We start from the raw sequence: 24,746 nt of genomic DNA on the forward strand, positions 1-24,746 counted from the left end.
CTAGACACCTCGTTATTGCATTCCGTGTAACTTGTTCCCGTTCATTGTTAGTGTTTCCGTTTTCTTTTATTGATTTTCTCGGTTGAGCTCGCTCATCAATTGGTTTTCCTTGCCCTTCTGTGGTAAGCGATTTTTGTTCATTTTGTTCCTTGCCTTTTGCAAGCCTTTTTCTAGTGATGGGTAGATGAGGCATCCTGTATCGTTTCGACACAGTGACACAATGTATTGACACTGTGTTGACACTGTGTTGCTGAATACTGACACCTGGTGGACTTGCAGGAAACATTTGACAGGGTCATCTGACACTGATCTGTCAAACTAACTTTATCCAATTCCATTGATTAGCGACGTGATGTGTTTTTATATATCCTATTTCGTATTACTTTCCATCGCACTAATTATTCTCTTATCTAATTTATATATTTAACTGAATTATTGTTGTATTGCACTGGAGAGGGGAGCTCTCTAATCTCGTTGCACACTTGAGCACAATGACAAAGGGATTTCTGATTCTGATTAGGCATTTCCTTTTACATTATTTTTACATACATGCAATTTAATAAAGAAAATCTTTGATATTTGAGACGCAGTTGATAAATTAAGTGAAAATCTGTCTGAATGCCCAAGTAAAAGTGTTGTGAATGACAATGGACTCATTGTAATTAAATATTTTTATTCCAAAAAATTTGTTTCTCCAGCGTTTTGTTATTCAGTCTATTTCTTTTTTTGAGGCAATTTCCCCCGCCTTTGAGAAAATCCTCTCACAAGGCACTGAAGAGGCCGGTGTGCACAACGCCTGTGTGGCTAATATAATTAGGTGAGGGAACGTTGCCTCCATGGACTTCCAGTATAAGAGCGGGTCTTCCGTACGTGCAACGTGTCCTGCTGACATATAGCGCTGCACCTCTGAGTGCGCATCAACAGTGACGTCTTCCATCTTGCGGATATTTAACGCAAAGTAATGCGCCAATAACTCGATGCTTGTTTTGAGCGTCCATCCTGTTGACAGATGCGCTTCCTTATGAACACAGTTTGGCGCGCGACCGCTGTGTCGACACGATTCTGGTAGTGGTCACGTGACTTTCTCAAAGCAGTACGCGCACCGACACGGGGTTTGCCCTGGAAGCTCGGCGCGCGCATCGACGCCTCGGTGTCCCTGGACCCATCACTACCTTTTTCGTTCCCGTCGCTATTCCCCTGGTGTCAGTTTTTCCACTCGCGTCTTTAGTTGCACTTTGTCGGTATTGCGTATGATTTTATATATATATAGTGTTCCTGTTTTTGTAAAAATAAATATCTTTGTTAAAATTAATCTCTCTGTGTCTGCGCTTGAAGAGTCCTGATCCTATTTTCCAGCTGTGATGGAAAATACCATAACAAAATATTCCGACCATGGACTCTGCGGACACAGAGAAGATTTACAAGGCTCTGGCCAGCCAAGGACGATTGGTGGGACAGCAGGAGACTGAGCTTGCGGACCCCCGCAACGCAGTTGGCCAGCTGGCCCACCGTTTTGAGAATTTCGATGCCCGCATAGGTAGCCTGCTGTCACGCACTGTCTCGGGTTCCGACCCGATTGCCTTTGCGACCGGAGCTCTCCCGCCCGGCTACCACAGTCGCGAGCCAAATTTACCTCACCCCTCCCATTATGGGGGGGAACCTGGCCTTTGTGGGGAGTTTATTCATTAATTTAGGTTAAATTTCGATCAAGAGCCCCTCACGAATGTTCATGACAGCACCAAGGTAGCATTTATGATGAGTCTCTTTGTAAATGCCCGATAAGGTGCATTGCTGTTGTTTTGTTTATGTGTGTGGATGGGAGGTCGTGGACCTGCAGTGCCACCTAGTGGCGTTTCCGTGTTTGTTTAAGGGGGTTCATTTCTTCTTCGTTTTGTCTATTTAACTTCCGGGTCACGACGTCACAAATCGTGTCCTGATACGTTACCGGTGGCGCGCTCAGTGTATCAACGTCTGCCCAGGCAAAGACAACAGTTTATTAGCGCCCTTGGAAAGCGTAACGAGGTATGACAATGCAATAAAATACAAAATTTACTAAAATGTGAATTACTTTATATACTACTGTTACAGTTTGTGTTTGTTTTTCTGCTTAATAGTTTTCACGGTGCAGTATATGTGACCATTGCTCAGCAATAAAAGTTTCTCGACACCAGTTGAAACTCTCCGCCATTATTTCAAGACCAAGGGGCCGCTACAGTGAAAACTCGACGCAACACAAAGCCTTGCCATCCCTGGTGAAGAGTTAATCACCATCAACCAAAGACACCCATCAACCCGGTACCAACCAGTCTACACTGCCATGAATCAGCTCTCATAACCTGGCAAGAATTCAAATGGACATGCAAATTTAGCAGATTTGAACTTTCCTGATAATAACTTGCTGTTGTAAGGTAAATGTTGTGAACTAATTCACAACTGCTCATGTTTCTAAAATTGGTGATGAGTTCAAGGTACATGTGCTTTTGCATAATTAATGTTACACCTCTTCATCTCTTTCCGTTAATCTGCACACCCTTTATTTCTGACATCCTGCTTGTATGCTAAGAATCCTTTGGGTTGTGCATTATTTGTTAATGCTTGATGTAAATGTTACTCTGTAGTAAGGTGTAACTACAGCTTAAATGTGTTAATTCAGGCATAGCACAATCAAAGGCTACTTGACTTAGAGCAGACGAACAAACAAACAGTATGTCGCTTCCAGCAGAGGGTGCAGTCAGTCCTACCGACACACAGCTCAGATCCAGCTCTCGCGAAAGAAAGTTAACAGAGAAAGGCCAAGAGATGAATGAACAAGGTACTAAAAAACGTGAGAAGGCTTTTAACAAGGCCTTTGATCATTGGAAGCTGGCCGCAAAGGAGACAAGGACAAAACTAAAAACCCTCTGTTCATCGGAAGACCTTCTCATCTTCAAGCAACACATTCAAGCAAAGCATAATGATGTAAGCCAGCAGTATGAACCCATCCTACGTAATTGTAACACTACGCCCGAGATTGTCAAAAAAATGGATGCCTGCGTGATGCTAACAGGGGAAATATGTGATCTTCTTACGAAACGTCTCGAGACTGTTAACCAAGAATTTAATGACCAGCTTGAGAAGGAAAGGGTGAGAGAAATATTAAGCAAAGATGAGTATGGATCTATTTTTGGCCACACCCAAACCGAAACAATCGTCTCAGAGTCATCAGGCTGCTCGAACAACTCCAGCTCAACAGCTACTCACAGCAGTAGAGCAGACGCACAAGCAGAGCTTCTTGCAAAGGTAGAGCAAGCGAAGGCGATGAAAGAAATTCAAGCACAACAAGCACATCTCCACAAGCTAGAGTGTGAATGGAAACTTAAAGAGGCAAAGATGTTTTCAGAAATGAAACAAAAGGAGGTGGAAATGCAACAACAGTTGGAACAAGAGAGAGCAAAATTGCAGCAGTTGCAAACAGAAAAGGATGTAGCTATAGCAGCAGCTCGTATGAAAGCATATGACAGTTTCGGAGGTTTTGAGAAACACGAAGAGTTTCATGACCAAACTTACCCCGCTTACTATGGAACAGAAACTAAACCTCAATTGAATCCAGATGCTGTGTCATTCCATCCTCATCAAGCAGCTCCCCCTGAAATCTCAATAACTCGGGAATCTGGCAGCCTAGCCCAAGCAATCGCAAGTTCAATAAGCATGAGTCGCTTGCCAACACCTGAACCAACTGTGTTCAGTGGTGACCCTTTAAGGTTTACAGAGTGGAAGATGTCATTCATTGCTCTTATTGATAGGAAACCCCTCCCACCGAGTGAAAAAATGTTTTATTTAAAAAATTATCTCACAGGAGAGGCGCTCACAGCTGTAGAAAGTTTCTTTTATCGAGATTCAGAGAATGCATACAAAGGAGCCTGGAAAGTCTTACAGGACAGATATGGGAACCCATTCATCATACAAAGGGCTTTCCGAGATAAGCTTGCGAGATGGCCAAAGATCGGTGCTAACAATTCACAAGCACTACGGGAGTTTGCAGACTTCCTCCAAGGCTGCACAGAGGCAATCCCACATGTTAAAGGACTAGCTATTCTTAATGATTGCGAAGAAAACCACAAGTTGCTCCAAAAATTACCAGAATGGATTGTGCGCAGGTGGAGTCGAATAGTTGTCGCAGAACTTGACACCTCTGGAGACTATCCAGATCTCGCATGCTTCACTGAGTTCCTGAACACAGAAGCACGGATTGCTTGTAACCCCATTGCTTCTCCGTTGTTGATAAATTTCAAATCTACAGAAGAAAAATCGCAGAAGAAAGCCAGCGCTCTAAACACAAATATACAAGTAAGTACATATGCTCAAGAGAATCAAGAAGCAAACAGCACTAAAGCAAAGCCGCCCTGCACAGTCTGTGATAGTGAAGAGCATGGGATCGCAAAATGTCCCGTCTTTGCAGCAAAAAGTGGCGAAGAAAAAAGGGCAGTCATTTATGAAAATCACCTCTGCTTTGGATGCTTAAGAAAAGGTCACATTACCAAAGATTGTAAGAAACGGCATACTTGTAAGATATGCAGTCGTCGTCACCCTACCTGTTTGCACGAAGACAGAAACCAAAGACCTGTGGAAGCAATAAGCAATAACTCCACTTCCGCAAATGAACCTCTGAACCAGGAATTGCACAATGTTGTGTCTCATACATCAACACGACATGCTTCTGCCACCTCGAGTATTGTCCCCGTCTTTGTATCTTCAGTACTAGAACCACACAGAGAAGTTCTCACATATGCAATACTGGACACACAGAGTGACTCAACGTTTGTTTTAAGGGATGTACTGGACAAACTGAAGGTGGATGCACGACCAATAAAATTGAAACTTAGTACTATGACAGCTATTGACACAATCATACCAAGCAAAAACGTCCAAGGTCTTCAAGTTAGAGGACTGCACTCCAAGAATCACATCTCACTGCAAAAGGCTTACAGCCGAGACTTCATCCCAGTGGATAAGTCCTATGTACCAACACAAGAAACAGCATTATTGTGGCCTCATCTCAGACACTTGGCAGATAAGCTACCACCACTTCAAGACTGTGATGTGGGACTCCTGATTGGACATGACTGTCCATCTGCACTAGCTCCTCTTGAAGTTGTTATTGGTGACAAAATGCAACCGTATGCACAGAGATCAGAACTAGGATGGAGTATTGTTGGCTCATCAAACCCCCACCTAGACAGACAAGGAAGTCAAAGTTTTGTGCATCGGCTGACAGTAAAGGAAATCCCAAGTCCATCAACTACAGATGTTCTGAAGGCTCTCGAATCAGACTTCATCGACAGAAATTCTGAAGATAAATATGTTTCGCAGGATGATGTCTATTTCATACAGTTCCTCAGTGATCGCATCACACAAAAGAAAGACGGACATTATGAGTTTCCCCTTCCTTTCAAAGGTAACGGTCCACCGAACCTACCAAACAATAAGAGACTAGCTACAATTCGACTACAGTGTCTTAAGAAGAAGTTAAAGGCCAATAAACAATATTGTGATCAATACGTCAAATCAATGGAAGAAACTATTAACAAAGGTGAAGCGGAGCCTGCCCCGGCAGCATCTGAGGGAGAGAGTGAGTGGTACCTTCCGCACCATGGCGTCTTTCATCCCCGAAAACCGGACAAATTAAGAGTCGTATTTGATTGTTCAGCCAAATTCCATGGTATTTCTTTAAACGACACGCTGTTAACCGGCCCTGACTTAATTAATCCCTTGGTAGGTGTCCTTTGTCGTTTCAGGAAGGAAGCAGTAGCAATCATATGCGATATCGAAAGAATGTTCTATCAGTTCTCTGTTACTCCTGAATCACGAAATTATTTGAAATTTCTCTGGTGGAAAGGTGGAGATTTGGAGAAGGAACCACAGGAGTACAGGATGACAGTTCATCTCTTCGGAGCCTCCTCCTCTCCAGGATGCGCCAACTTTGGTTTGAAACATCTGGCACGACAACACAAATCCCTCTTTCCACTAGCTTCGACATTTGTGGAGAAAGGTTTTTACGTTGATGACGGTTTAGTCAGCGTTCCATCAGTCGCAGAAGCCAAGAAACTGATCATTGAGTCACAAGAATTGTGCAGTAGAGGAGGCCTGCGCCTTTGTAAATTCAACTCGAATAAGGAAGCAGCCCTCACGTTCTTAAATTCTTCGGAAAGAGCAGCAACCATCGAACCCCTTGGATTAGATCCATCCCCTTCAGAGCGTGCACTCGGAATTCAATGGTGCATTAAAACGGACGCTTTCTGCTTCAATATTAGTTTGCAAGATCAGCCTTCAACCCGACGCGGTTGCCTGTCCATCATTGCCTCTCTCTATGATCCGCTTGGATTCATCGCACCATTCAGTCTGAAGGGAAAGCTTATCCTTCAAGAACTTTGTCACAGAGGCATCGGATGGGACGATCCTCTCCCAGAAGATGTTACCCCACGGTGGGAGGGGTGGTTAAATGGTTTTCACAAGTTGAAAGAAATTTCAATTCCACGGTGTTACCATCCATGTGACCTGCATAACATTGTGAAAGTAGAGTTGCACCATTTTTCGGATGCCAGCTGCGTCGGTTACGGTGCATGTTCTTACCTAAGGTACACAAACGACAAGAATGATGTACACTGCAGTCTTGTGTTTGCAAAGGCAAGGGTTGCCCCATCAAAGGTGACAAGTATTCCTAGGCTAGAACTTGCCGCAGCAGTGGTTTCTACAAAAATCAGTGCCATGTTAAAATGTGAGCTTGACATGAAAATTGATGCAGAGGTATTTTGGACAGATTCTCAAGTCGTGCTTGGATACATTAACAACGATGCTCGTAGGTTCCACATATTTGTTGCGAATCGAGTGCAAGTGATAAGGGATAACGCTGATCCCAGTCAGTGGCATTATGTGGATACTGCTGAAAATCCTGCTGATCATGCATCTCGAGGTCTTTGTGCCTCAGATATACATTCAACAAACTGGCTGCGAGGGCCGAAGTTTCTCTGGGAGCGTGAATTGCATCTAACGGCCAGCAGCCCACCAGAATTGCTTGTTGGCGATCCAGAGGTGAAGATTATTCAAGTACTTGCAACTGAAACGAAGAACTATAGTGACATCCTCAGACGTCTGGATCAGTTTTCTTCTTGGACAATGATTCTTAAGGTAGTTGCAAGAATCAAGAGACTAGGATCTAAGCAGAAACTGCACAGCGAACATGTGACGGTTGATGAGCGTGAAAGGGCTGCAAAAGGATTGATTAAGATTGTTCAGCAACAAGCCTTTGCCTCTGAGATCAAGATACTTCAGGATGGACAATATCTTCCAAACACAAACACTCTTTTCAGTCTCAACCCCATCTGGTCTGACGAACTTCTCTGTGTTGGTGGAAGATTAAAAGGCTCCTCGCTCTGTCACAAAGTCAAGCACCCAGTCATCTTACCAGCTAACAGCCACGTTGTCAAGCTGATTGTGTCCCATTTCCATGCTAAAACATGCCATCAGGGTCGGAGCCAGACGCTAAATGAGCTTCGGGCAAACGGATTCTGGGTAATTGGAGGAGGCAAGCTGGTTTCCAAGCTAATACATGCCTGCGTGTTATGTAGGAAACTTAGGCGGCCAACAGAGACCCAACAAATGGCAGAACTACCTAAAGAACGAGTTGAAGCCTCAGCACCATTCACGTACAGCGGCATGGACTGTTTTGGTCCTTTCATTGTGAAGAAAGCCCGGAAGGAACACAAAAGATACGGCTTGATTTTCACATGTTTGTACTCGAGGGCTGTTCATATCGAAATGCTTGAAGATTTGTCAACAGACTCTTTCATCAACTCATTGAGATGCTTCATTAGTCTTAGGGGAACTGTTCGACAACTCCACTGTGACCAAGGTTCTAATTTTGTAGGTGCCAGAAACGAACTCAAGGAAGGGCTGAAACAATGTGACGCTAAGCTGCTGGAAATCTTCCTGGCTGAGAAGCAGTGTGAGTTTGTGTTTAATGCCCCCTCTGCCAGTCATGCAGGTGGTGTCTGGGAACGCCAGATCAGGACTGTCAGGAATGTGTTGGACAGCACCTTTGCACAATGCCCAGGTCGACTTGATGATCCCTCCCTCCGAACACTATTTTATGAGGCCATGGCTATTGTGAACAGCCGCCCATTGTCAGTAGACGGAATTAATGATCCAAATGCACTTGAACCAATAACACCGAATCACCTCATTATGATGAAATCCAAAGTAGCTCTTCCTCCCCCTGGGATGTTTGTTAAGGAAGACCTGTATGCCAATAAGAGATGGAGAAGAGTCCAATATCTTATCGAACAGTTCTGGAGCCGCTGGAAAAAGGAATACTTGATGAACATATCGACAAGACAGAAATGGCACTCACCTCGTCGCAACCTCCGAGTAGATGACATTGTCATTGTTAAGGATGATAACCTCCCAAGGAATCTGTGGCAACTTGGACGAGTGATTGAGACGGTTCAAAGTAGTGATGGCTTGGTGCGTCGCGTTAAATTGCAAGTTGGAGAGCGAAAATCTCAAAAGCAAACAGACCCTTCTTTTAGACCTTCAATTATTGAGAGACCTATCCAAAAATTAGTGCTTCTTTTAGGTGACTAAATGAGACATTTTGTTTGTTGGTTCGTCTGTTCGATAACCCACACACATAGTTAACCAGACAGGTTTAATAGATGTAAGAAAATCCTGTACAACTCATTCACGCTTTGTATATTGTTCATTCATTGTATTAGGATTTGGTGGGAGTGTAAATGCCCGATAAGGTGCATTGCTGTTGTTTTGTTTATGTGTGTGGATGGGAGGTCGTGGACCTGCAGTGCCACCTAGTGGCGTTTCCGTGTTTGTTTAAGGGGGTTCATTTCTTCTTCGTTTTGTCTATTTAACTTCCGGGTCACGACGTCACAAATCGTGTCCTGATACGTTACCGGTGGCGCGCTCAGTGTATCAACGTCTGCCCAGGCAAAGACAACAGTTTATTAGCGCCCTTGGAAAGCGTAACGAGGTATGACAATGCAATAAAATACAAAATTTACTAAAATGTGAATTACTTTATATACTACTGTTACAGTTTGTGTTTGTTTTTCTGCTTAATAGTTTTCACGGTGCAGTATATGTGACCATTGCTCAGCAATAAAAGTTTCTCGACACCAGTTGAAACTCTCCGCCATTATTTCAAGACCAAGGGGCCGCTACACAATCCTTCACTATTAATTACATAACGCCTACAATAAAGCATAACTTTAACTCTATTGATGAAAGTAAAGTTTAATTTAGGCTATTAAGTAACTCAGTGTTGGGCCTTCAATGCCTTCTCTGCTGGCCAAACATAATCAATAAAAAAAAAATATCATAATCGTCGCATTGATGTAATATTATAGCTGAGCGTTGTATTTTTAGGTGAGGGTTTTGAATCCAATCGGAATTCCGCTCGCTCGTGTTGCCAGGCAGGTTTCACAATACGGGGAGCGGGCATTATGCATTCCGAGGCCTTAAGATGCAATTGTGCGAGCATCTCTTCTGTCAAAGTCAATGAGCTTTCATATTTGTTCGACGGTTGCGATAGCCAATCAGATCACGAGTTGGTTACAGTGAGCCTTTTCGCTGGCCTTATGCTGAGGGTGATGAACGCGTTTTGTGATTGGATACTCACTCGTGAGGGGGCAGCGTTCTGCCGAATCAACACACCAAAAAGTCGTAACTGGCAACCGTTCGAAAATCTGAAATATATTCTTGCTTTTTTTTAAACCACAATGGCCGAAGGAGGGATAAGCGTGGATTTAATTGCAGATACACTTGCAAGGACATTTTCAAGTCGGACCTTTCAAGAGAAGCTATATCGTCCAACACTCACTCAGTGGTGCGTAAGTGTGTTTCTGGATATTATTTGTCCAGCCGTGGTGTCATAAATGATGGTATTTTGATGGGGATTTATTCAAGTAGAACAAAGTAGGAATTCCCCGAAGGCTAAGGTGTGAAATGCACTGAAGTAACTTAAAAAGTAAAAGTAAAAAAAAAAAAAAATTACGACTGTTTAAGAATGTGCAAGAAAGAAAAATGTTGACAAATGTTGCAAATAATGATATTTTCCAGGAGGTATTTATTTCTTTGTTGTTTATTCATTCAATTCTATACTTATTTCAATATTTGAGTATTATTTTTCTTTCAATATGTAGTATATTTTGTCTTTGAAGTGTGGGTCCTTGCTGCCTTCCGGAGAGGCAGCCGAGCAAGGCTGGATTGGTGATGGAAAAGAACCAAAGAAAGAAGAAAGATTTTATTCTCGTCACATGCTGATGTCAAAAGAAGTCTCCCCAAAAACGTGTGAGCCCCCTCTCAGACATTCCCTTCTTATACGGAATGCCCAAATAGGACATGAATATCTAATTTTCCCTTGTTGCATATGCATTCCCATCCCGCTAGTCTTTGGGATTTCCCTCCAAAAGTCCCCCAGAGGGAGAGCAGGTGCGTCTCCCCGTTGATATGACCAGTCTACTCGTGACCACCTTAAATTACTCTCATACCCTGGAAGGTCACTGACCTGGCGAGAGAATTGCCCCCACCATAAACAATGCTCAGGCCTATTTTCTCTCAGGGCAGTATCTGGTTACATCGGAACTTCAGAACCAAGACTGGTCACTTCTGTGAGCTCCAGTCCCTTCATAGTTCCATAAAGAGAATTACTTCCCATATCTAAATTAGGCCATTTAAAAATACACAACTTATTTTTTCATTTATTTCAATGTATATTTAAGCTTGCTTATGTAATACTACAATATTTATTCAATTATTTTAATATGTGAAATTATATAAATATTAATTTAAACCTTTTTATTTCACACTTGAATATTTCTTAACATATTTGTTCATTTGAATATGTATGCAATTTAAATTATTCCATCCATCCAGCCATTTTCTGCCGCTCATCCGGGGTCGGGTTATTGAATTAATTTTTTAGTATTTTTTTATAATTCAATATTTATTTCAAGATCAGGACTCTTCTCAATGAGTTCAATATTTATAAAATGTTTCTATATTTGTTATTAATTGAATTAAGTCTGTATGTGATTTCCAATTTTACATTTTAATATTTCCCTATTTCACTATATAAATAATCCAATCTATAAAAAATATAATAAAGCATGAAAAAAAATATTTGGTATATTTTTCCGAAGTGAGATTCTGCTTAGCAACAAATGCCAAACGCTTGATGGAGCTCAACCTAGAAAGTGTATTTAGCCAGTCAGAAATTTATTCAGAAAGCGAAATATTAAATGTATGTGAGGGGATATTTGAAGAGTTTGAGTTATGTTCAATGGACCATTCATATACGAGCCAGCCAAACACAGCGAGAAAACCAGCGCTGACTCCAGTCGCCATCAGGTTGCCAACTCCTGACATTCCAAAACCTTTGAGAGAAACTGAGACTGCTTGCGTTTCTCTTTCTTGTTCTTTTTATAGTTCAACTTCTAGTTACGTTTTTCACCTTTTCACAAAGCGTAATGAAGGCCAGTTGAGCAAGTGGAACACGTGATTTTATTGATGACTGTGGAAGGCAACGATTTCATAAGCACAGTTTCTTCTCACACCTTTTCCATTAAGTACGGCTAAAAAGACAACTGAAAAGCATAATGTGAACAAATGTTCCAGGCAAAGGCAATTAATTTCATTAACAATGTTTGATATGAAAACAAAAAAAAGATCATCATCACTCAGGGACAACGGATGCAAATTAGCCATTGGCTATAATTTGGCATATTTACAGGAAACTGTTTGATTAATATGCACTGTCCCTGTATACTTTCAAAAATAAAAACAAATACAAATACAAATACTCAGACACAATGGTTCTTCTGGCACGGATCACACGCTTAATGTCAATAAAAAAGCTTTGCAAAATTCAATATATCGTATTTTATTCAAAATCACATTTACATCTTACCACAAAGAGTCAGTTCCTTCAGTTTTTTGTTTTCTTTTTTTTAAGCTTCAAGGATCGCTGCTTTTCTCACCAGCACAATTGTGACTCTCCGCATGCTGTTTAGTGGAGAATTTTTTAGCACAAACGCTGCAACTGAATGTCTTGTCTTCACTGTGTGTTCTTGTGTGGCGTCGTAAATACGACTTTTGAGAGAAACTCTTGGCACAAACTGAGCAGGAAAAATGTTTTTCTCCAGTGTGTGTTCTTGTGTGATCTGTTAAACTTGACTTTACAGAGAAGCTTTTGCCACAAACTGAGCAGGAAAATGGTTTTTCACCACTGTGTGTTCTTGTATGTTGTGTTAAATGTGCCTTTTGAGAGAAGCATTTTCCACAAACTGAGCAGGAAAAAGGTTTTTCTCCACTGTGCATTCTTGTGTGTTCTGTTAAATGTGCCTTTTGAGAGAAGCATTTTCCACAAACTGAGCAAGAAAAAGGTTTTTCTCCACTGTGTGTTCTTGTGTGTTCTGTTAAACTTGACTTTTGAGAGAAGCTTTTGCCACAAACCAAGCAGGAAAATGTTTTTTCTCCAGTGTGTGTACTTGTGTGATTTATCAAATGAGACTTTCGAGAGCAACTCTTGCCACAAACTGAGCAGGAAAAAGGGTTTTCTCCAGTGTGTGTTCTTGTGTGCCTTTTTAAATTTGACTTATAAGAAAAGCTTTTGCCACAAACTGAGCAGGAAAAGGGTTTTTCTCCACTGTGAGTTCTTGTGTGGCTTGTTAAATTTGCCTTATGAAAGAAACATTTTCCACAAACTGAGCAGGAAAAAGGGTTTTCTCCACTGTGTGTTCTTGTGTGACTTGTTAAATTTGATTTTTGAGAAAAGCTTTTACCACAAACCAAGCAGGAAAATGGTTTTTCTCCAGTGTGTGTTCTTGTGTGACAAGTTAAATTTGGCTTATAAGCAAAGCTTTTGCCACAAACTGAGCAGGAAAAAGGTTTATCTCCACTGTGTTTTCTTGTGTGAATTATTAAATGCGACTTTTGAGAGAAACTCTTGCCACAAACTGAGCAGGAAAAAGGTTTTTCTCCAGTGTGTGTTCTTGTGTGACAAGTTAAATTTGACTTTACAGAGAAGCGTCTCCCACAAACTGAGCAGGAAAAAGGTTTTTCTCCACTGTGCATTCTTTTGTGTGCTATTAACCTTGCCTTTTGAGAGAAACCTTTTCCGCAAACTGAGCAGGAAAAATGTTTTTCTCCACTGTGCGTTCTTGTGTGCCTTACAAAATGAGACTTTCGAGAGAAGCTTTTGCCACAAACCGAGCAGGAAAAAGGTTTTTCACCACTGTGTGTTTTTCTGTGCCCTTTTAAAGACAGTTTTGAAGTGAATGAGTCAGAGTGACATGCCCTTTCACCTTTGGCTTGCCCATCATCATCATCATCATTGTCATGAGCGTCTGATAATGTGTCCTCATTATGTGTTTGTGATGGCCCCCAGTGGTCTTCATCACCTTCTGTTGTCACGTGATGACTTGAACTGCTGCTTGTAGGCTCCGCCCCTCTGTTGTCCTCACTCTCATCCTTGTTTTCATCTTCAATCTTTATAGGGACAACGTTCACTGGTGACTTGTTGATCTCCGCCTCCTCCTCCTCCTCCTTTTTGATGTGAGTCAAATCTGGCTCCCCTTTCACAGAACAGAGATCATTTTGTCTGACGTCTGCAGGACACAAAAAGACAAATTTGGTTTGGTCAAGTCAAACCTCAGGCGGCGACTTCGACTTATATTGTTTCTACCATGCTACCTTGACTTGTGCTCGCCGCACACGGAGCAATGCGTGCGACCCCGATTTGGACCGGACCATGGGGGCATTTCACAAAATTACGTCCTACGATGTAAACCTCCCTTTAGCAGCACAACTGTGATAAACGAGCATTTAAAAAGGAAGCACGTTGCGGCTGATGCCAGATTTAATTCCTGACAGAGTCACAGACGTTTCTGGAAGCGAGCTGAAGTTAGCACACACAGGCTATTGTGTGCGTCTGATGGAACACCTGTTGTGGGACCCTAACATATAATTGGGGGCCACTGGGGGCCATCGCAACATAATGTCATTGATAAAATAGGAATCCTTCAAGTGAAATATGTTTCCAAGTATTTCTGTTAGGTTCGCCGGTCGGCGAGGAGGGGGTGGACCCAAAATGCGAGGAAGCCGGGATTAGGGTAACCTAAAGGGAATTTATTCAACAAAACGAAACCAAAAGGCAACAAGGTACTAGGGACAAAATAACAAAACAATGAGGACGAACAAGGGCGCGACAGGACAGAACTGAACTAGACTGTGAAACGGGGACAATAACAAGTGACTACGAGCTATGATCAGGAATGACAGCAAAGAGTAACGGTGGCATGAGGAAAGGGCAAAGCAATGGCAGTGCTGTCCGCAAATGGGGCAATGCGCCGACGCTGAGTTGTCGGCACGGGGTGGTTAAGTAGTCCATTGATTAGGGGAGCAGATGGGAGTCAGGTGTGCGGGGCTAAGGGGGAACAGGTGCGTGGCTGGAGGGAACGGAGAGCTGAGGGGAAACGCCCCTACTCAGCTGACCGGGGTAAACAAAAACAAGGACAAGGCATGGGACGTGAAAAATGACAACAAAGCCCTGCCATGACCGACACGGATCATGACAATTTATTTTTGCATTTAGAGATAGAACTAAATGTTCCTGGGCTTTTTGGTAGAAAAGGGGGTTGTGGCGTACTCCCTTTTTAAGCCCATAGTAAGCCAAAGATGCAGATGCATTCCTTGCAGCATGCGCTTGTTCACTGATCGAGATCCGTGCAACCCTGGGTGGATGCATTAAATGTATTTTAAATGTTTGGATGAGGTGAAACTATGCACACGAGCACAAAACAGTGCAGAGCCACCGGAGGTTCATTGACCGAGCCAGTAAAATTTTCATAAATAAGACCAATACGTACTTGATTTATTTAAAAAAAAAAAAAAATCCTTTGTGCTTTATCCACTAAAATTCATCAACCGCCATTGATCTTTTTGCCGCAGTGTGCACAGTTTTTGTCAAAAACGAGACAAGTGTGCACAAATGAATCACCCAGCCAAGATTGTCTTTGTCACTCGCGAGGAGCAGTCCGCCAAAGAGAAAAGCGTTCCCGCTCCTGTGCGGCGTTTTATTGAAGCGCAGCAAAGCAATTTGTAGATGTCAACTCATAAAGAATGGAAAAACATGAACACTTTGACTTTATCACACTTCTGTTCAATGCGAGCTAAACGGTTTTCTGTCAAACACGGTTCAAGACGTGCATCTGTTTTTGTGGCTTCCTGCTAAACTGCCAGCATAGACACAACTCTGTTACCACTGAACTCATGTTTAAGAGGTCCATGTTTTTGTGACCTTCTATTAACCCGTAAGCATAGTTTTGAAACATGATGACATGACAAACTTAATTTCTTTCACAATAATATAAAAACTTTCGCAGATATTGCAAAAACAAATTGGAGAAGCTGTGGAGCAGAGCACAACATCAGTCAGACCCCGGGTCCACCATAGTGTCGAAATTCTGAAGATGTTCCATAACAGAGGAATTCGCAATGGGTGCTGAAACACCACACCCTGCAAGTCACATGGAGTATTCTACATCTGAAATTAACTCCGCCAACCGTCTTCACCAATGGGCCTAAATCTTTAGTATGATGATGCGCACCGATAGTGAATGTGATTTGTGGCTCAGTGAACAGAGACAATTCAGAGACCAGAGCAGGAACAGGACGTACGACCCGCGGGAGGATGGAGACCCTGGTCTCAGAGCTGCCCAGTCGACTGGAACGGAGGACAACATATGCTTCCCCGCCGGATGTGCACAGTCAAATTCAGTCCACGGCAGTGACTTGGCCAATCTCAAGAGTCCCACAAGCATGACAGTATTGTTGCTCATTGGGATATGCTGAAGAAGCTTGCAAAGCGTGGAATATCTTGTTCCACCATCTAAAACTGTTGTCCATCAATCGTCACCTGAATGCCAAGACTTGCCGGTCGTTGAATGCTGAGGCTCCGCGGGCACCCCTATCGTGGAATGTGGTCCCAATCGGGCTGAGGCGTCAAGTGTGCGTTTGGAAGCCATAGAAGCGTTGTCGGAGGAGGGGGTAGCGATGGCGCCCCGGTGCTAGTGGACCTCTTTGTGACTGGCATGGCGCTGGACCACAGGATGGCACATTTCAGGAAGTGGCTCGGTTTGGACCACTCATCACCCAGTGACCCCACAGCAAAAGAACGTCCCACTCACAACCCATGTCTAAAACCACCCCTACTTCTGTTACGTGACCTTGTTGACCGGCCGGTGCGGACAACAAGCCTGCGGTGGCAGCGGAAACGGAAAGAGCAGACGCAATGGGAGCTGCATGCGTCGGCTGCTGCATTAACTGCTTCCCCCTGTTTTATTTTATTTATTTTTCCCATATTCTTTTTTCCTTTCCCAGTGAATTAGCACTCTTGGCCCTCTGAACCCGCAGGTGTAACAATTCTTTTTCTCCATCCAATCCAATATTTTCTTTCATCGATGCAAAAACGGGGGTTCTACTCATACTGATGAGCAGTTTCTCATTGACGGACTGTTTCGCATGATGTCAGTAACTGGGAGGCGCACGCCCTCGAGGACGGCCACCCGGCACAGCTGAGTGGTGGTGACACTATTGGACGGGTCACTGGCGGAAGCTTCAATCCATTCGCGTCTCGCGCCGTCTCCCATAAGAGCTCACAAACTTAATCCCTCATCATATTTTACAAATGCCAATGCCAATTGGTTTTGTCTTCTGTTTATGATTCATATTCAATCCCCATGAACACGTCAATTATAATTTAGCTCTTCTTTTTTGAACTTTTTCAACTGCACAATCACTTCATTGAGGTCTAATTATCAATTGTTTACCATAGTCAGACTTTTGCCGTCAAAGAGACCTGTTCCTTAACCATATCTTAACATTTTCATCACTCAGGGCGTTTCCGTGTTGACAAACCACATTCCACAGAACATGCATTCATCCTTTTATGATCTTAGATTTCTCTATTTATATGACCGCTTCTTGCAAAGAAGATTAATTTCACCCCAATTATTATGTAGCCAATTATCTTTCTCATTCTAATTTTGCTTTAGTTATTATCCAAAATTTTAAAAAATTTTTATGCTGCATCTTTCAATGCACACTTGGACGCACACGCGTTAGTTGAACTGATAAAACGGAATATTAATGCAATCACATTTGGGTTTTAGAAGGGGCAATTCTTTCTACAAAGGAGGGACTGGCACTGGTTGATAACTATCACCCCTTATCTCCTGCGTGGGGGCTGCCTGACTTCTTGGTCCCACAGTAGATGGTAGCCAGGTTTTTGATTTTGTGTGGCCTTTACCAGAACAAGAGTAATCACAGTGTACGTATCTGAACAGCGGAGTCAAACCGGCCCAAACTTAATTCATTACTCTTGCTACGTACCAGCGAAACCGTCAGGCCCTCCACACAACGGTACGCCTCGATCCTTACTGAGTTCCATGCCACAAAGTGCCCAATACGATTCGTGGAAGTGTGCTTCTCTTCATTATTTCTATTTTCAGTACATAGTTTTCCTGCTAAAATTTACACCCTGGCCAGGGTCTGTGCTGAAACTGAGCTTATTCACGACTATGTTGTCTAGAGGTATAGTTTTACACTTCTTATTTCTCATCTCTTTAAACACTAGACCTTTCTTTTCTTTATCTTCTGCACATTTCTCCCACACTAGTCCCAATTTACTTAGTTCCTATCATCATTTTTTTTTCATTTATTTATTTATTTTTTTTATACTTTTTCTAATGTTCTTTCATAGTGCGGTTACTTTGACATCTTTTAATGTCTTAATCATTATAGAGGCCTCTTGTTTAAACAATAATTGAAACTAACACAGGGACATTTTCCATGACCAATCAGCCAGCAGACCCACACGCACAAGCTCTCTTTAACGACCCCAAAAGCCCCGACTGCTTGGACACAGGCGCACAACACCCATTGTGAGTAAAAGCATCTCACCGAAAGTTCAGCCGGCCGGCTGTTGAACGCCTGCGCCCCAGCACCCTGAGACCCTCAATGGAGCAAAATGCCAAAAATGAGGTATATTTTGTTGTTGATGTGTGGGTCTGGCTCAGCTTCCCTCCGGACAGGTCGCCGAGCATGGCAGAATTGGTGATGGTAAAAAATTTTCTGACCCAGTCATTTTGGTTAGAAAGAGATTTTATTCTCGTCCCATGCTGATGTCAAAAGAAGACTCCACAAAAAGAAAAAAGGGAAAGGTGTCCCCTCTCTCCGGCCTTCCCTTCTTATAGGGAATGGCCACACCGGACATGAATATTGAAGGTTTGTATTACGATTGCTGGCATTATTTTAAACACTTACGGGACAGAAGGTCAATTATTTAATTTAGCCGGTTCATATTTACTGAATATGTTCAACATTGATTGAACAAAAAGCATTTATCAAATGAAAGTAGAAGTACAGTGCATCGATAAGATTGACTGGGATTGTAGTCATGGTGTTTACTGATGCATTCATATGCTAAATTTATATAACTTAGTTTAAATGGAAGACCTCAAACTTGCACACATAGAATTTTATGACCCACACTCTCATTCAGAACAAACAGATTCAGTCTGCTCAGGTCAAACTGATGACAAACCAGATCGCACTTCATGGACAAATACAATAAAACACATTCTCCACATAGGCCATAGAAGATACAAACATATCAAGTTGGGCAGGGGAGGACGTCACAGGGACGCTATCAAGAACACCCAAAAACACACAATTTGATCTGTGAAAACATACACCACACAATCTGTACACTGACAAGATTACAGGGGAATGTGAGCAGGAGAGACGGAGAGACTGCCGCCTGCCTGAGAAGGTCAGCCTTGGACCTGGAACGTGGGCCGGGCCGGGGGAAGGGAGCAAGGACGACCGATTCAACCTACATGACCCTTGACAATGTGAGGCTGGGCTGAGATCAGCGCGCCATTTTTCGATTGTACTCGTATGAGTACAGTTTCTCGTCAGATTAAGAAAAAGCCGCCCATATATCTGTCTTTGTACTATTTCCTGAACTCCAGAAATCAAAGAAACTAAAATATCGGAACTCTAATCAGTTGTTGTTGAGTCTTTATTTGACCCTATTCTTGAGTACAAAAAACGAACACGCATTGGAGTAAGTTTGGCTTTTAAGATTCATTTACTAAATGTTTCTCTTTTTCTCGGTGGCTCAACTCCAACAGTGGATATAAAAATACACTACATCTGTCAGCATAGTTTTGAAACATGATGACATGACAAACTTAATTTCTTTAACAACATATAACAACTGGAATATGTAAAATGTTAAATAATCAGTTCAAACTTTAAACTGGGAAAAAAACACGGAGTTTACCCCCCACAAATGGTTATTCTTTGGCATATATTTTCGGTACTGATTTCATTTGGCATAAACAAATGTTAAGCAGACCTGCAAGTAAACGGCAATATTTAAAAATAAAACGGCAATAACCTTGAACGATTTCCCCAAACAACTTAATGTTGTGATGCATATTTTTAACGATAGAAAGTCGTTCTTTACAAAGCAAATGAGAGTAAGACGTGTACAAACCTGCTTCGTTCTCTTCTTTTATTCCACAAAGTTGTCACGATCCGTCTGCGGCGTCTCCAGCAAGTGGGCGTGGCCCGGCGGCTCCGCTCCGGGAAGCGGCCACGAGCGAGACGCGCTCCCGATCGCCACAGCTGAATGTCATTTAGACACTAATCATTGGACTACTTAAGCAGCCGACGCGGACATACCCGCGTCGGATTATTGTCCCACGTTGCTCATGCTATTGCTCATGCTCTCGTTCACAGATTTTCTGCTCGCGATTTGCTCTCGTTCTGTTGTTTGCGTTTTCATGTTTTGAATTTCACCAGCTACTCTTTGGCTCGCTTTAAGTTTATCGTCTCAATTGGATTTTGTCTTCACCCTTTCGTGGTAAGCATTGTTTTTCGGTTTCTTGCGTTGCAAGCGTTTTCTGTTGATTCCTTATTTTTTCCTGGAGTGACTCGGTCTCCCAGCGTTTTGTGTTTCGCCTCTCCGGCGGCTGTACTCATAGAACCCTTGCGGTTACTAAATTTATAGATACTGCATCATAGTGATTATTGTGTATTGCTTGACGGCTTCCAATAAACATCCTGTCAATCAATTCCTCCTGAGTCTGCGATTAAGGATCCACCTTCCACCGCTTCCCAGCCGAGGCTGGAAAGCGGTCCTGAGAGAATAATCCGACCATGGATCCCGCTGACTCAGCGAAGGTATTTTCAGCTATAGCCAGTCAAGGACGCATGATAGGGCAGCAGGCGTCCGAACTCGCGACGCTCCGCGATGCGGTCGGCCAGCTGACCCACCAGCTCACGAGCCTCGGTGCCCATCTGGGCACCTTGGCAGCCCCTGTAGCCCCGACCCCCGTGGCGGTCCCGACCGGGCAACCGGTCGCGGGCATGCCATTCCGAGAGCCCAGTTTGTCCCATCCCAACCGCTACGGCGGAGAACCCGGCCTATGCGGTCCCTTTATCCATCATTGCCGGCTGATCTTTGACCAGCAGCCCCTTACTTACGCTCACGATAATGCGAAGGTAGCGTTCATGATGAGCCTCCTGACTGGCCAAGCTAGCGCCTGGGCAATGGCTGTGAGCAACGCGCGCCCGGAAGTCCGCTCTTCGTTCCCCGCGTTCATTGCGGAGTTCGAGAGGGTGTTTTACCACCCGATCCGGGGAAAGGAAGCAGGAGCGGAACTTTTGGACTGCACGCAAGGCTCCCGTTCGGTAGCGGATTACTCAATCGCCTTCCGGGTCCGCGCCGCCGAGAGTGGCTTCGACGACTGCGCCCTGCGGACGGTGTTCCGGAGAGGGCTGAGTCCCGCCCTCAAGGACGAGCTGGCGGCGCGAGACGACGCCGAGACCTTGGAGGAGCTCATCACCCTGGCCATCCGGCTCGACAATCGTCTGCGAGAGCGCCGCCGCGAGCGAGGGTTGGAGCTGCGACGCCACGAGCCGCCACGCTACCTGGTGCCCGAGCCGCTGCCAGCCGACGAGCCGATGCAGCTGGGAGCCAGCCGCCTCGACGACCGGGAGCGAGAGAGACGCCGTGGTTCCGGGGCGTGCTTCTACTGCGGTCTCCAGGGTCACCGAGCGGTCGCCTGCCCCCGTCGGGCCAACCGTCGAGGGTCGCCCGCGCGCCGCGAGGAGTGCTGCGAGTCCGCGGACGCTTCCACCGCGAGCTCCAACCCCCGAGAGGAGCAGCCTGAGGTCCCAGAGAACGGGCCGGTCCAGACCGGCAACACTCGGAGGTTGGAGGTGGAGGCGGAACTCATAGGTCGAAACACCACCATTAAAATCCGGGCGTTAATCGATTCGGGCGCGGATGACTGCTTCATAGATGCAGGGTTAGTCGGCCAACTCGAGTGCACCGTCACGGACCTCGACCGGTCCGAGAAGCTGTGCGACCTCGACGGTCGCTTGTTAGCCGACATTCGGCGGTTAACCGAGCCCCTAACGCTAAAACTTTCCGGTAACCACCTAGAGAGGCGCTCGTTTTTTGTTATGCCGGCTAGAGCAGCCCCGGTCGTCCTAGGGATTCCGTGGCTGAAGGCGCATAACCCGGACATCGACTGGGGTCGGCTAGCGGTCCAAAGCTGGAGCCCTTTCTGTTACGCTCATTGCCTACGGTCGGCCGAAGAGGGCCGCCAAATTAATGTAGTTCCGAACAAAGCGGTCAATCTCGAAAACGTGCCGGCAATTTACCATGACCTCCGCGCCGTGTTCAGCAAGGAGCGCGCCAAATCCTTGCCTCCACACCGCCCGTACGACTGCGCGATCGATCTCCTTCCGAATCCGGTACTTCCCTCAGTTCGCCTTTACAAGATCTCCCAGCCCGAGCAAGGCGCCATGAAAGACTACATCACCGAATCGCTGGCCGCGGGTCTGATTCGCCCCTCCACGTCCCCGGTCGGGGCGGGTATGTTTTTTGTGGAGAAAAAGGATAAGAGCTTGCGACCATGCGTCGATTACAAGGAGTTAAATGCAATCACGATCAAGAATAGATACCCGCTGCCGTTACTGGACTCCGCGTTCGCCCCCTTACAGTCCGCTACCATCTTTTCGAAACTAGACCTGCGAAGCGCCTATCACTTGGTCCGGATCAGGGAGGGCGACGAGTGGAAGACCGCGTTCAAAACCCCCCTAGGGCACTTTGAATATTTAGTTATGCCTTTTGGCTTGTCCAACGCCCCAGCCGTATTCCAAGCGCTCATAAACGACGTCCTGAGGGACATGCTAAACACATGTTGCTTCGTTTACCTGGACGACATCCTGATTTTTTCCCGCACCGTTGGCGAGCACCAACGGCACGTTCGCGCCATTCTGCAGCGGCTGCTCGAAAATAAGCTCTTTGTAAAAGCCGAAAAATGCGAATTCCACCAAGCCTCCGTCCCCTTCCTGGGGTTCATAGTAGAAAATGGACAGCTCAAGGCCGACCCGGCCAAGACTCGTGCGGTGGTGGACTGGCCGGTGCCAGCCATCCGCAAACAACTCCAACGCTTCCTGGGCTTCGCGAACTTTTTCAGACGATTTATTAAAGATTATAGCCGCCAGGCCCTGCCGCTCACCCGCCTCACGTCCACAAAGACTCGCTTCACAGGGGACGGTATCGCCGAAGCAGCGTTTACGAGCCTGAAAGAGGCTTTCACTAACCCGCCTGTGCTTCACCACCCTGACTCTGATCTTCCCTTTGTCGTAGAAGTGGACGCCTCTGATTCAGGAGTGGGGGCTGTCCTCTCCCAACGGTCTCCGGTCGACCAGCGACTCCACCCCTGCGCCTTCTTCTCTCGCCGACTCACGCCTGCGGAGGCGAACTACGACGTGGGCAACCGGGAGCTTCTGGCCGTGGTTCTGGCTCTCCAGGAGTGGCGGCACTGGCTGGAGGGCACCAAGGAACCGTTTACCATCTTCACCGATCACAAGAACTTATCCTACATCCGCTTCATGAAGAGACTCAACCCCCGACTAGCGCGCTGGGCGCTTCTCCTCAGTCGCTTCAACTACACCATGACCTACCGCCCCGGCGTCCGGAACACCAAACCCGACGCGTTGTCCCGCATCCACGACCCCTGGGAGGAAGAGGAAGGTCCTCCAAGCGTGGTGCCAGCCCACCGATTGGTGGGGGGCGTGCAGTGGGCAATGGAGCAGAGGATCCAGGAGGCGCAGGAGGACGGCGGCGCTCCAGCGGGATGCCCCTCTGGAAGACTGTACGTGCCCACGCAACACGGTCGGAGGTGATCGAGTGGGGACACGCTTCCAAGCTGGCTTGCCATCCGGGAGTTCGCCGCACTCTAGGACTGATCGGGCAGCGGTTCTGGTGGCCGTCCCTCAAGACCGATGTCACCCAGTACATCCAGGCCTGCCCCGCATGTGCCGCCAGCAAAGCGTCCCACCAGCCACCGGCGGGCCTGCTCCGGCCGCTCCCCGTCCCGGCGCGTCCATGGGCAAACATCGCGCTGGACTTCGTAACGGGACTGCCCGCCTCCAAGGGCCACACGGTCGTTCTCACCGTGGTGGACCGATTCTCCAAGGCTGCCCACTTCATCGCCCTGCCCAAGCTGCCGTCCGCCTTGGAGACCGCCCACCTTCTGGTTCAGCACGTGGTCCGCCTACACGGGATTCCGGACGACCTGGTGTCCGACCGCGGGCCACAGTTCATTTCCCGCGTCTGGAAGCTCTTTTGCCGGTCCCTGGGGGCCACCCCGAGCCTGTCTTCCGGCTATCACCCCCAGACCAACGGGCAGTCAGAGCGGGCCAACCAGGACCTGGAGTCAGCCCTCCGGTGCGTGTGCTGCGACCAGCCGGCATCCTGGGTCGACCACCTCCCGTGGATCGAGTACGCCCACAACACCTTGGTGTCGTCCGCAACCGGTAGGTCACCGTTTATGACCGCGTACGGCTATCAACCCCCCCTGTTCCCGACGCAGGCCAGCGCCGAGGAAGTCCCCTCGGTTCAGCATCACCTCAAGCGGGCCCACCGGGTCTGGAGGGAGGCGCGGGCGGCGCTGACCCGAACAGCCGAGCGCAACCAGAAGATCGCTGATCGCCGCCGGCGCGCGGCCCCGGCTTACAAGGTCGGTGACCAAGTGTGGCTGTCCGCCCGTGACTTAAATTTGGCAGGAGCATCCCGCAAACTGGGGCCGCGATTCGTGGGTCCCTTCCCGATCGACAAGTTGATCAACCCGGTCTCCGTCCGGTTAAAGCTGCCCCCCACCATGAGGATTCACCCGGTGTTCCACGTCTCGCTCCTCAAGCCTGCACCTACCTGCCCGCTCGTGCCGCCCTCCGCCCCGCCGCCACCTCCTAGGATCGTCGACGGCGACCCGGTCTACACCGTCCGAGAGATTTTGGACTCCAGGCGCAGGGGGAGAGGGTTCCAGTACCTGGTTGACTGGGAAGGCTACGGTCCAGAGGAGCGGCAATGGATCCCCCGCTCCTGGATCATGTGTCCAGACCTGCTCCGCGACTACCACAACGCCAACCCGTCAAAGCCAGGTGGTCCGCCAAGGGGCGTCCTTTGAGGGGGGGGTACTGTCACGATCCGTCTGCGGCGTCTCCAGCAAGTGGGCGTGGCCCGGCGGCTCCGCTCCGGGAAGCGGCCACGAGCGAGACGCGCTCCCGATCGCCACAGCTGAATGTCATTTAGACACTAATCATTGTAC

General features: G+C 46.2%; 2 protein-coding genes and 1 long non-coding RNA gene across 3 annotated transcripts; 2 read left to right on the forward strand and 1 right to left on the reverse strand.

The window, feature by feature from the left end:
* The first annotated feature begins 1,779 nt into the window (after positions 1-1,779).
* LOC148342288 (uncharacterized) lies at positions 1,780-2,471 on the forward strand. The gene is made up of 2 exons (XR_015842311.1): positions 1,780-2,022; positions 2,115-2,471. It is a non-coding gene; the product is annotated as an uncharacterized LOC148342288 (long non-coding RNA).
* Positions 2,472-7,520: 5,049 nt separating this feature from the next.
* LOC148342289 (uncharacterized) lies at positions 7,521-9,207 on the forward strand. The gene is made up of 2 exons (XM_088288364.1): positions 7,521-9,019; positions 9,112-9,207. Exon 1 carries the CDS (start codon positions 7,636-7,638, stop codon positions 8,617-8,619), a length of 984 nt encoding a protein of 327 aa, XP_088144490.1. The 5' UTR covers positions 7,521-7,635; the 3' UTR covers positions 8,620-9,019; positions 9,112-9,207.
* LOC148342290 (uncharacterized) lies at positions 8,954-19,754 on the reverse strand. Its single transcript, XM_088288118.1, has 3 exons — positions 19,742-19,754; positions 12,082-13,394; positions 8,954-8,968 (listed from the first exon to the last, which is right to left on the reverse strand). The coding sequence occupies exons 1-3, from the start codon at positions 19,752-19,754 to the stop codon at positions 8,954-8,956; spliced, it is 1,341 nt and encodes a 446-aa protein (XP_088144244.1).
* Positions 19,755-24,746: the final 4,992 nt, after the last annotated feature.

This window comes from Idiotropiscis lumnitzeri, chromosome 2 (genome assembly GCF_059441095.1).
Source record: "Idiotropiscis lumnitzeri isolate Australia: NSW breed Sydney's pygmy pipehorse chromosome 2, RoL_Ilum_1.0, whole genome shotgun sequence".
Taxonomy (NCBI): Eukaryota; Metazoa; Chordata; class Actinopteri; order Syngnathiformes; family Syngnathidae; genus Idiotropiscis; species Idiotropiscis lumnitzeri.